General features: G+C 36.3%; 1 protein-coding gene across 6 annotated transcripts in view; it reads left to right on the forward strand.

The window, feature by feature from the left end:
• Positions 1-13,220, forward strand: part of LOC100261599 (lysine-specific demethylase JMJ17) — a 44,655-nt gene that overhangs the window by 18,007 nt on the left and 13,428 nt on the right. For all 6 annotated transcript variants that reach the window (XM_010662455.3, XM_010662463.3, XM_010662458.3 and 3 more), the window contains exons 8-12: positions 4,578-4,760; positions 6,428-6,580; positions 6,697-6,888; positions 6,975-7,046; positions 7,222-7,317. In XM_010662455.3, the coding sequence (XP_010660757.1) occupies positions 4,578-4,760; positions 6,428-6,580; positions 6,697-6,888; positions 6,975-7,046; positions 7,222-7,317 (696 nt within the window). The remainder of the gene's footprint in view (positions 1-4,577; positions 4,761-6,427; positions 6,581-6,696; positions 6,889-6,974; positions 7,047-7,221; positions 7,318-13,220) is intronic.

Raw genomic sequence — 13,220 nt, forward strand, 5'->3', positions numbered from 1 at the left:
CTTGACTGCTTTACTTTTTCTTTTTTATCACTTTTATTTTTGAAATTTCTAATTGTATATTGAAATTTATATAATTTTATTATTTCTTCTAAATGTTTGGAATCTTAAATTTTTTAATACCTGGATTAGATTTTGGATCATATATTATAAAATTGATATGCATCCTAGGTCAAATTTCACTTCACTTAGGTGCGTGGCTTGTGTTGCGCCTTGTGTCTAAGCTATGAAAGACTTTTACACCTTAGGTGTGCCTTACACCTTTTAAAACTATGGGTGTTAAGAGAGAGTATGAAGAATGGTTGCGAGAGGAGGGCGAGTGTGGTTTGCTGTGGAGTCGAAATCTTTTGAGATTTCCATGGAGGAGGTTGGGGAGAATCTAAAAGGTGTGATTGTGGAAAATGGTAGAGGTCTTTTAGCTTGGATAAGGTTTGGGGATCTTAGTCTCCGGTGCTTGTTGGAAGGGGTGGAAGCTTGCTGCAAGGATGAAAGTTTGGAGAGGTGGAGTAATGGTTGGGAAGAGGGAGGAAGGAGATTTAAGTTGGAACGTAGAGCGAATGGGGTTGGGAGTTTCTTATTTTGTTCTGTTGTGGCGAAAGAAGGGAAATGTTTCTCGCTTCTCTTTTCCAAAGGGAGGGATATTTTTGGTGGATGTTTTGTTTTGGCGGAGAAGCTGTGGTCCTTAGGTGTTGTTCCGCCCACAAAGACTAGGAGTGTGATCTCTCCTGCAAAATTGTGGGGCGGACCAAGTGAGGAGCCAGTAGCTGGGTTTTTTGTTGATGCTCTTAGGAAAGATTTGGGAGTGGTGAGAGATGCTGCTTGGTTGCAGCTAGGAGAAAGTGAGGCTCATGGTGGAGAGGAGTATTTCAGACGGTGTTTGGTTGGGGGGTTTGGGGAGAGCCCTGAGCCTTTCCTGGAGTTGTCTTTGCTGAAACTTTATGTGCTCAAGATTTGATCTGTGAAAGGGGGGTTGAAGATTTCTGCTTTTAGGGGCACCTTAATTTTATTTGAGTTTGAGGACCTCTTAGAGGCAGAGAGGGTGTTGGCCAGAGGGCCAAGAAGGATTAAGGAGAATTTATTGAACTTGGTTTGGTGGATGCCGGAGGTAGGTTGTTGGATCAAAAAGGGGGGGCAACCAAGGAGTTGTTAGTAAGGGTGTTGGGCCTTCCTTTGCATTTGTGGAGCCGAGAGGTGTTTAGGAAGGATAGGGTTTTGTTGTGGAGGGTTCATTACTGTGGATGAAGACACTGCGTGCATGGCCAATCTGCAGTGGGCAAGGATCCTGGTCAAATCTGTTGGGAGAGTCCTGCCTGGGGAGCTGCATGTGGTAATTGGCAACGCTAGTTTCTCTTTCCAGTTGTGGTGGGAAGTGCCACCCTGATTTTCATTAGTGGTGCCAAGAAGTTGCAGCAATGAGCTTGGAGTGCTGGAGGATAGGGACGATGGGGTGGGAGACTCACGTGCCAACTATGGTGTGGGGAAGTCTCTGTACCCTCTGCCAACTGGGGATGGGGATGTGCCGTGTTCGTACATGAAGAAGTTGACAAGTGAGGCCGCAACAGTCGAAAAAGCTGTAGAAGGAGGCATTGTAGCAGTTGAGGAAGCTGTAGAAGGAGGGGATGTTTGGGAGGGTGACGAGAGGGTTACAGCTGTGGCAGATGAGATGAGTTTGACTGTGACAAAGGTCAAAAGTTTAGTGGTTTGGTCTTTGGGCCACAACCTTTGGGTTGCCAGGGGATTGGAGAGGAGGCCCAAAGTTTGATTGAGATGGACCCGGCCCGTGCAGGGTCAAAAGAGGAAGGGGGGCTTTCTTAAGTTTGGGCCAGGCCTAGGTTCCTTTAAGTTGTCATAAGAAAGAGGCTTTAAGTGGGGGAAGTCTTTGTAAGGCTTCTAATGGAGAACTGGGGGGCTCGGTGGGGCATTCCCTACTGATGAGGTTCGAGAGTTGATTTAAGGGGGTGGTGAAGTTGAGGTGACTGAGAGGAGGGAGGAGGGGGATGATGGAGCAGCTCTGAGGCCTTTTGGGGTTGCGTTTGTGGATCCTATGTTTGCGATGACAGAGAGGAAAGAGGAAAGCTATGAGGGGGATCTGATCAAATGCCTTGGTTCTTTCCTAGCGCTGTTGGTGGACTCACAGGCAGCAATTATAGACGAAGCTCTTTTTTGGAGGCAAACAACCACCCTTCTTCTATGCTGTTTTTTTTGGGTCCTTTGACTGTCGGTTTAAAGTTGAGGGTGTAAGATGGGTCATTGGAGCATTCAGTGAAAATGGTGAAAGGAATATCAGTTTCAGAGGCCAAAACTTAGGAGGTGGATCCTCCTAGGGTTGCAGGTTTGGGAGGTGTAGTGGATGGGGAGGAGTTTACATCTCTTCCCAAAGGTTTTGTCGAGTTCTCCACTTGTCTGGGGTTGCCAATTCTGGGTGTCGAAAAGGAAATCAACTCTCTTCTTAGAAAATTGGAAGCGAAGAAAGGTCGTGGGGTTAAGGTGTCAGGGGGAGGGCGAAAACCCATGTCCTCTTCGCATCTTGAGAAGGAAATTTGAAGGCTTGAGTGCTCAGTCAATTACAATAGTGCTCCATCCATAATAAGAAGATTGGGGAGGGGGGTGGGGACTTAGCGATAGTGGTCTCTGTAGGCCACTGATGGGAATTTTGTTCTACTAGGGGTTCTTTGTTTGTTTTGGGAAAGCTTTTGTTCTCTGTTTTGGTTTTTGCTAGGGGGTTCCCAACCCTTGTTGGAGTTGGTTGTTGGTGGGAAGGTGGGTTTGAATCTTTCTCTTCTCTTTTCTTGCTTGCCTCTGGGCCATATTTGTATACTCTGCATAGCTTGATTGTAATATGGAACCAAAAGCTTGAAGGCTGTTTTTTTCCATGACTAATGAACAATTGGGGCACTTCATATTATGAGAAGATGCTCATTGGCATGCAAATAAACCATAATTCTTTTTTTTTTTTTTTCTTTTTTTGATCAAAACCACAATTCTTTTAATTTACAAAAACTTCAGTTCATTTTGTTTTTGGGTTCATGGTGAACAAAAAAATTCAAATATGTGATTGTTATTGTTATTGTCTAGGTTGATTTTAGTTTTTGGTCATTCGGTTATAGATTTTGTGGATTGGGTGAGTTCTTTTTGAGGGGGGCGTTGTTTTTGTTGGTGCTGCTCCTTTTTTTGCACTTTTAAGCCTTCATTGTATATCCCTGTGTAATTTGGGGCACTGTTTTTGCATTTTTTGTTTATAATATACTCGTCATTTACTAATAAAGAAAAAATGGATTTGTGAGAGGTTCTAGGGAGGTTCTAGGTTCATGTCCCAAACGAGACAAAAATTGACCTATAAAAAAATTATTGCCTATCAAAAAATTATTATTATTATTATTATTATTATTATTATTATTTGTTCATATAGTGTCTATTGGGATACACTTCCTATTTTTTGTTTTAAAAATATGAAAATAAAAGCAATTTTTATATGAGGGAAAAATTCATAGAGGCTTTCATTGAAAAAGTAATGGTTTAAAAAGATTAAAGTGTCAAAAAAATTTTTACTACCTCAAATGTTAAAATTTCTGAAAGTTATTTTTAAAGACATAATCTACTTTTATGTGGAAGTTTATGAGTTTAAAACTAAAAACTGTAAGTGTACTTATAAAAAAAAAAAAAAAAAAAAACTAAAAAACTTTAAGGGTCTGTTTGGTTCCTGTTTTCAAGAACTGTTTTCTGTTCTTGAAAACAAAAAACACAAAAAACTTGTTTGGGGAAGGGGGTGTGTTTTTGTTTTTTGTGTTTTCCGTGTTCTCAAAAAAGTGGTTTTTGAGAATAATAAAAAGATGTTTTCATTGTTTTTTCGCTGTTCAAAGAATAGATTGTTTTTCGTGTTTTCTCTTCTTTCTTTTTGTGTTTTCCTAGCTGTTTTTTATGTTTTTACAAAGGTGAGCTCCACTCAACTACCACACCCCTACCCACAAGCCCTTTCTTCTTCCTTAAATTATTGAAATTAATATATTTACACATGGTTACAAAATCATCATTTGTTTAAGAAAATTATAATTGGTTTAAAAATTTCAAAATGGAATAATTTTTTTTTAATTTAAATGAATTGTGCATATGAAAATTATTATGCATTTATAATATCAAGTTAATGGAAGAAAACACTTTATTAATTAAAAAAAATAACTTTCAAATATGTTTTTTGTTTTACTTATTCTAAAAAACTTTTTTATTAACTGAACCAAAGTTTTTTTTTTTTTTTTTTTGAGAACAAAAACTGTTTTACAGAATTCAGTTCCCAAATACAATTTTTTTTTCTTCTTAATATACAAAAAATTGTTCTTAAAAACTATTCTCAAAAACTGTTTTCCAGAATAGTTTTCAAAAACAACAACCAAACAGACCCTAAGTGTATCTAAACAGGTATTTATTTATTTTTGTTTTTTGGTGGTTTCTAACCTTTTTTTTCCTGGATAATCAACTACTAAGATAAATAGGAATCCTTCTAGTGTTCGTCGAGCTTCCATTTCAATTTGACACTCATAATTTTGGGCTTCTGAACTCACCAATTCCATTTGCCTCTCTTGCAGCATTGTAAGCATCTTTGTGAATGCAAACCCAACAAACATCGCCTTCTGTACCGTCACACACTGGCAGAATTGAAGCAGTTGGTGCTGTTGATAGATAAATATAACTTTGACGAGACACCCCAATGTAGAGATTTACAAAGGCAGCTTTCATGTTCTGATGATTCGAATGCTTTGACAAAAAAGGTTCAATCATGTTTCTTAGCTAACTGCTAAACTAATACTAGTTTTCGCTCTATGCTTGTAGTTTATTCAATGTTCCTAAATTTGTCCATGTTTCATTTTTATTAATAACCCCTTTGGAGCGTATCCTTCTTTTTTGCCTGCATATTGTTGAGAAGTGAAAAAAGTCATGTTCTAGGTCTTTTTTTAGTTGGAATAATCTTCTTGTTGTAAGGTTTTTTAATTATTAATGAACTTTATTATGATTTTGAAGTACAAAGTTCTGAAATTTCATATCAGATTATCTTAGTAAGATTTCTTCTTGACATCCCTTCTTTACCAGGAAAGCCCAAGTCTTAGTCATCTTCATGGTTGTAATATTTGCTTCATTCTTTTATTCTTACTTGGCTTAAGTTTGGATGATTTAATTTGAGGCTCTAGCATATGGGGCATTACATTGATTATTTATATAATTAAACATCTGTTTCTTATAGATCTATCCATATCTCATAGAAGAGATAGATCTGCTTGGTTTATGCGCATGCAGGGTTGTTGTCCTAGCATTACTTGTAATTAACAGGAATCTGCAATATTGTCTTTGTAATCAGAAGTTTTGCCATTGTTTCATTCAACCACTTCTGAGGGAGACAATCATTGTGAAAAGATCTAGATCTTATTTATGTGTGTGCTTATTGTCCTGGCATTATTTGTGATTGACTTCTAAATAGCATCTTTGCTTTTAGAATCAGAAGTTTCTTCTTAATTTTGATTTAAAAATTTTCAAGGGAGAGACTCAATCTGAAATAGGGATATTCGGATTTATAAAAAGAATCTCCTTATTGGGATATTCACCTGTATAAAAAGAATCTCCGTATTGTTTTTTTGGATGTTACTGAGCAGTTGAGGATTTCTATTGATTTTTCATATTGTTAAATATTCTTCTACATTGATGTGTATCATCTGGTAGTGACAAATCAGACTTTGCTTTTTTACTTGTGCGTTGGATTAAAATATGGGATTGGACATGTGTTATATTTTAAAACTTGTTTTGTTATTGATCTGTATTTTTAGGATTAAGGATATTACAGTATAAATTTTCTGTAATATACACAAAGCAAAAGTGAAAAGGAAAACAGAACAGATATGCACAAACGAGGAGCAGTATAGATAAAATTGGAAATTGTAATTCTTGCAGGATACCTTATGGTAGAATATTAGGATCCCAGTGGGAAGACAAAAATTTACATGGAGCATTAATGTCCCCCTGAGATGAGAACAGGATTTTTTACTTTTTTCCTAGGAACTTCCTCATTACAAAAAGTTATCCTATTTCTTTCCCATGTGGCCTGGAAAGGTTATTTCTGCATTTCTCTTGAACATTGCCAAGAGAGATTTCATAGTATTAGGGTCTGTTTTGATTAACTTCAGAGATTTCATGGTTTAGTGTCTCTCTCCTCCTCTTTGACTTACACTTTTGTGTTGTAGATGTTTGTGTTGCTGAACACATACTTCGAATTAGTTGGTAAAGCTTTACTGAAATATTTTGGTTGCACCTAATCTGTAAATCTATGGTCTTCTTTACAAAGAAGAAATATCATGGCAGTTGTAAAATAAATAATCCCACCAATTAACAAAAAGTAACAAAAAGCATTGTAGCTATTGTCTACTGACGCCATCTAATGTATGTGTAGGTGAAAGGTGGCCATGTTTCTCTCGCCAAACTGGCAGAAGAATGGATTTTGCGTTCTTCTAAGATTTTTCAGATTCCATTTTCCAGAGACGCTTATGTTAATGCATTGAAGGAAACTGAACAATTTCTTTGGGCTGGTTCTGAAATGGATGCGGTGAGTTTCAAGATTTTCACAGTGTTCCAATTTTTTATTCTTTTTATGTCTCATGGAGATGTAATTGATAACAAGTATGTCTGAACTAATTAGATTTATCCTGCACTGGAATATAGGTGAGGGCCGTGGCAAAGAATTTGATTGAAGCCCAGAATTGGGCTGAAGGCATAAAAGATTGTCTTTGTAAAATTGAATCATGGTCATGTAATCGGAGCCACAATTTGGAGAAAGTAGATTTGGAACATGTTAACAATTTTCTGAATTTGAATCCTCTGCCTTGCATTGAGCCTGGGCATCTTAAATTAAAGGTGAATTGCAGCTGTAGTTTCTGCTCTGTGCAATCCTTCAATCTGCCAATTGAAATTCTTACTGCTGTTGGTTCTTTTTTGAACAGGGTTATGCAGAAGAGGCAATGATTTTGGTTCAGGAAATTGATTCTGCCTTGTCAACGAGTTCAAAATCCTCTGTATATAAACTCTCCACTTTATTCCCTCAGTTACCATACTTACAGTGTATTCTTCAGATCGTGTGGAAAGAAATTCTAATCACATGATTAAAAGGACTAAATTATTTTGATTATGTTTTGTCTATATCTATTAGTCTAATACACTTTATTCCATTATTGACTATTGTTCCTTCAGATCCCTGAGTTGGAACAGCTATATTCCAGAGCGTGTGAGGTACCTATCTATGTAAAGGAAATGGAGAAGTTGATGGCAAGGATTTCTGCATTGAAGGTATATAATTTTTTAATCCATTATCCAACCTCAGGGTTGACTTCCTACTGCACTTGAGTTTTTCTTTTGGCTGTCATTGTCAATCATTTGAAACATTGTTAAATGTCAATTAATTTTGGAATAGGTGCAAACTGGTCTTTGTTCTCTTGCTTACTGTTGTAGTAATTGGGCATTATAGTACCATTTCTGCATTATGTTAGATGGTTATCAATATTATAGCATGGTTTTCTGATTCTTTTTTCCTTTCCAATCTGATGATTTTGATGAAATTTTTTCATCCACTTTTTGTAATTTTTATTCCTTGTGTTCCTTGATTATAGAATTGTATGGCATTATCTGGATGGATTTCATTGGTTATGTTGATTAAGAACTGTATAAAACATTATATGGAGATCATGTTATGGAGATGGTAAAATGGTGTGTATCCACTGCGACGTTTTCTGTTCTGTTTAATGGCTCATCAACAGGTTTTTTCCACAGCATTAGGGGATTGAGGCAAGGGGACCCTCTATCGCCTTACTTATTTGTGATTGGGATGGAGACTTTAAGCTGCCTCATAAATAGAGCAGCAAGGGGGGGATTCTTATCAGGCTGTAGGATAAGGGGAAGGAGTGGAGATGAGACTTAAATTACTCACCTGCTGTTCGTTGATGATACGGTGGTATTCTGTGAGGCTTCCCAAGAGCATATGGCTTTTTTGAGTTGGTTGTTAATGTGGTTTGAAGCTATTTCAGGGCTGAGAATCAATTTGGATAAGAGTGAAATTTTACCGGTGGGGAGAGTAGAGAATGTAGAGATTTTGGCCCTTGGAACTCGGCTAAAAGTGGGAGCACTTCCTTCCACTTACTTGGGGATCCCCTTGTGTGCACTGTACAAATTTGTGGCGGTTTGGGATGGGGTGGAGGAGAGGTTTTGGAAGTGACTAGCCATGTGGAAGTGGCAATATATTTCTAAAGGAGAGAGAATTACTCTCATTCGGAGCACTTTGTCTTGCATGCCCATTTATTTAAGTGCTGTTTGTTTTTTTTTTACTTAATTCTAAATGGAACTTTAATTTTTAATAGAGTTAAGCATTAGGTTGTTTGTTTCTAAAATATTTTTTTCCATTTAACATTAAAAAGTAAAGAAAAACTAATATGTTACTTTTTCTATTTAGAAAAAGCCAAATATTTTAGTTTTTTCTATTTAGGAAAAAATTTATAATAAGTCATGATAAAGTAGGAAAACAAACAATCTAGAGTCTGAAAGTAAATTACTTTTGGCGAAAAGCTAAAAAAAAACACCCTTTTAATGTCTTTGATGCGTGTGCCAAAAGTAATTAGATTGAGATTAGAGCAAATCTAAAGGGACTTTCTGCAGGGTGGGGAGCTTTGGAGAGGAAGCCTTATCTTATAAAGTGGGCAATTGTCTGCTCAGATAAAAAGAAGGGTGGCTTGGGTGTTAGAAGTCTTTCTACACTCAATTGGGCCCTTTTGTTCAAGTGGAGTTGGCGCTTTGCGGTAGAAAGGGAGACCTTGTGGAAGCTTTGTTATTAGTAGGAAGTTTGGGGTGGAAGGAGGATGGTGTACCTAAGAAGTAAGGGAGGGCTATGGGGTGGGGTTATGGAAGGGAATTAGGAAGGAAGGATATCTAATGCTTAAAAAAACTGTATTTATTTTTTATTTTTTATTTTTTGTGGGGGATGGTAGAAGAGTGAGATTTTGGAAGGACAAATGGAGCAAGAACAATACCCTTTGTGATTCTTTCTCCTCTTTGTATGCTTTAGCGGATTCAACAAAGGTGTGGGTAGCGGACTGTTGGGACTCGTTGGGTGTAGAGGGGGGCTAGAATCCCTGGTTCTCTAGACCTTTCAATGATTGGGAAGTGGAGGCGGCAGAGAGGTTTCTTTTGTCTTTACAAGGAAAGAGGCTAGTCATTGATTTGGAGGATAAGGTGCTTTGGAAGGAGACTAAGGACAGAAAATTTTTTGTTAAATCCCTTTATAATGCTCTCAAACTTAGAAGTGCAGTTCCGTTTCCGAGGAACATCATTTGGAGCCCTTATGTTCCTACTAAAGCGAGTTTTTTTGCTTAAGAAGCTTTGTGGGGGAAGGTTCTAACCTTAGATCAACTCAAAAGGAGGGGGTAACCCATAGCTAACAAATGTTTCCTTTGTTGTGCTGAAGAGGAGTCTATTAATCATCTTCTAATCCATTGTACCAAGGTAAGAGTTTTATGAGAGTTACTTTTTGCGTTGTTTGGTGTGTTGTGGTTCTTTCCGCTTTCGGCTAGAGATATCCTCCTAGGATGGCATGGATTCTTTGTGGGCAAGAAACATAGAAAGGCTTGGATGACAACTCCACTATGTTTATTTTAGTCTGTTTGGAAGGAAAGAAACATGATTGCTTTTGAAAATGAGGAACTTTTGATTCAAATGATGAAATTTTTTTTGTATGTAATTTTTGGTCTTGGTCTAAGTCATGAAGTACCTTTACCTTTAATCAACTTTTTTGATTGGTTGGGTTCTAGGTGAGGGCCGGGGAGTTCTTTTTGCATCCTCTCTTCTTTTTTGTTTTTGCCTTTAGGTGTCTCTTGTATACTCCCTGTATGCTTTGGGTTGACCTTTACGTGCCTTTTTCTTTTAATATATAAATTTTTCTGTGTTTACCTATAAAAAAAAAGTTATGGAGATAGTAGAAGATAGGTCAAGATGCTCCAACAAGTGAAATTGAATTGACTGAGGATGAAAGCATAAACAATATCATACTCGCCAGGGTAGCCTAATTGGTTAGGGCGAACACTAGGAAGTGTGGTCTCAATAAGTAGCACATGGTCCTGGGTTTGAATTCTGCCATTGATGAGATCTTGAATTTACCTGATGTTGGTTGTTGCGGGACGGTCGGCACCCCGAGGTTTGGGTCCCTATAAAGTCCTAAGGGCTTGGAAAAGCATAAAACAATATCATGAGTCTAAATTGATATTGCAATTTAATAGTTCAGCTTTCTATCCAACTGACTTGTAAAATCAACATAATTTTCAAAGGTTTTTATTCTGGTTTAAACTCATTAAGGTTTCAATTGCTTCATCAAGGGTTAGGAACTTTTTTCCTGAAATGATTCTACCTAGAAAGAGAAAGAAAATGGGTTTTATTTTTTATTTTTATGTTTTTTCTTTTCTTTTTTGGGGAGAGTGGGTGGAAGATGAAAGTTATTAAATCTACTTTAAACAACACCTAGAGGGGTTGAATAGGTTTTTGAACCTTTTTAACCTAAAAATTAGTTATTAATAATCCTGTAACAAATCCTTTTTTGATTTAGGGAAACCTAAAAACATTCAATGTAATAACATAAGATTTATTATGTGGAAAACCATCCACACAACATGTAGATGTAAAACCCATGGGGTTAAAGACTTAGAATCACAAATCCATTATTTGAGAGTAAAGTACACAATTTTACCCTTCGAAAGGCATCCCTAAGTCTTACTCCTTAGCACCTACACTCACTGCATGTTTGCGATGTAGCACAATGTGTGCTCTTAATGGATCTTACCTTAGCACCTAAGGGGATGCAGATCTCCTTCTCAACTTAGTAGAAGCGAAGACAATTGTTTTTGAGAGTTTTGGGAACAAAAAGGCAAATTAGGTTTTTCCAAACATTTGCATCAAAGAGGAAATCCTCTTTAGGCAAGTTATTTATACTGCTAAGAACTTGGTGGACCAGATCTAGAGTTTTCCCATAATAAAGCTTTTACAAGTTGGAATATGAAAGCTTTGCCATGGGCACTTGAGCGCTTGAGGAGTTTTTTAAAACTGTTTTAAGAATCATTTAGCTCAATTTAAGAATCTAACGTCCACACCATGCCTTAAGTAACTCCAATTTGCCTTTCCTAGTTCTTTCCATGCTTACTGTGTCATCTCGGTTGATCACATAATAACCTTAAGTCTTTCATTGGAGAGTGAGACACAATTTAGAAAGGTCTTAAGCTAGAATGAATGGAACAAAATTGTTAATTTTAAACTACATAGCTTAATGTACTAATAGAATAGATGATATGAAACACATTTTTTAAACATATTGTACATGAATGTTGATTTTTTTTAAAAAAAAAATTCTTACAGGATTTTGTGCCTATGATTTTAGATGAGTGAAGGTTTCATTTCAAGCTTGTAATTTAGTACATTACAAGTACTTGAATTGCTTGTTTTTCATCCTCATGTGTCTCGAACCAACTTCTTAGGTATTTTCCATACATAAAATGGTTTAAGAATATAATTATTAGTGGTATCACAATTGAAGCCTCTTGCTTTAGGCATGTGCACGTTGTGCTCGACTCATCATTTTTAACCTATCTTTGTGCATAAACATTTCTTGTATTTTGTTACCTATTGTTTCAATGTATTCTCAGAATTTCCTTTTTATTCCATTTTTGAAGAACATAATTATTTTGTGGATTTAAAATAAAACTATAGGTTTGTTTGGCGATTGTTTTCAAAAACAATTCTGAAAAACAGTTTTTGAGAATAGTTTTTTAAAACCGTTCTTTGATGTTTTGTAGAACAAAAGTTTGTTTGGGAATCTAAAATGGTTTTAACTTGTTTTTTATGTTTTAAAACTAACTTCTATATGTGGTGCTTTATTTTTAATCATTCTTCATATTTGTACGGTTATTTTTTAAAATTGCCCTCAAAAAACAAGTGAAGACAATGAAAAACAACTTAAAGATGTTATCTGAAAACACCTTATTTTCTATTTTTAAAAACATAAAACTGTTTTTTGTTTTCTGGTTGTCAAACTTGTTTTCCTATTTTTTTTGTTATGGAGAAAAGAAAACCATTTTCGAAAATAGTTATCAAATAGAGCCTATAAGCTATGGTCCTATTATTGATTGTCTTTATTTAACTATTGAATAAATAAATCAGTTTTGTTTTGCATTTTTTTTGTTTTTATTTTTTTATTTTTATATTTTGCTGGAGAGACTTTGTGGGAATTTTTTTTTGACAATGGACCAACTCATGGAAAAGGGTGGTAATTAGCTAATTAATATTGCTTGAAAGTGTGATCAGAAATCAACTAACAACTTGCTAATCTGCTATGGTAAAGATAGGAATTTGTGGCATTTGGTATTCTTTATTTTTGGCCTTTTTTCAAGTGCTTCCTAGTCCACTAAGTGAAATTTTATTTTTGACAGGCAAATGAAAAGAAATTTATAAAAAACACTAAAAAAAAATGCACACCCAAGTACACAGGTTGTGTACAAGGAGCACTAGACAACACACCCTAAAAGAGAAGGCACAAAAAACACTCCTCCTTAGGAAGATCTCATCCTACAAAATTGAATAAAGATGTAGAACCTCCCTCTATAAACAATTTCATCCTTATAAAATGATTACAAAGAAAAGAATTTTTCAAAGAAAGACCTGTATGCTCCACATTATTAAAAGACCTTTGGTCTCATTTTCTCTATGCTATCCAAAAAATGCGTAATGGAATTGCTGTCCAAACCTTCTTACACCTTTTGCCCACAAAGGATCCATACCTAGATAAAAAAGTCCTTATGATTGTGGAAGGGTGGACCCAATATACACCAAACAAAGGAACGAGGAGCCACCACAAGAGACTTGTCTTGCAACGATGGAGGAGAATATGATCAATGGATTCATCTTCAACTTTACACAAAGAAAATACCTATTTTCAAAAGACTACCCTCTCCTTTGAAGTTGGTTGAAGGTCAATACTGAGAAGAAACTTGCTTTAGACGGAACCCATGGGTTCTAAATAATATCCATGGGAAAAAGTGTTGACTCTCCCAGTTCCAAGATGGTGTCTAAAGTCTTGACAGAAAACATATTCCTCCTTTGGTCCAACCACACCACCTTTTCCCTCCCTCTCATTGTTAAGTGCCATTCCTTGCAACCTAGCAAAG

The sequence above is a fragment of the Vitis vinifera genome, chromosome 2, assembly GCF_030704535.1.
Source record: "Vitis vinifera cultivar Pinot Noir 40024 chromosome 2, ASM3070453v1".
In the NCBI taxonomy this organism is placed as follows: domain Eukaryota; kingdom Viridiplantae; phylum Streptophyta; class Magnoliopsida; order Vitales; family Vitaceae; genus Vitis; species Vitis vinifera.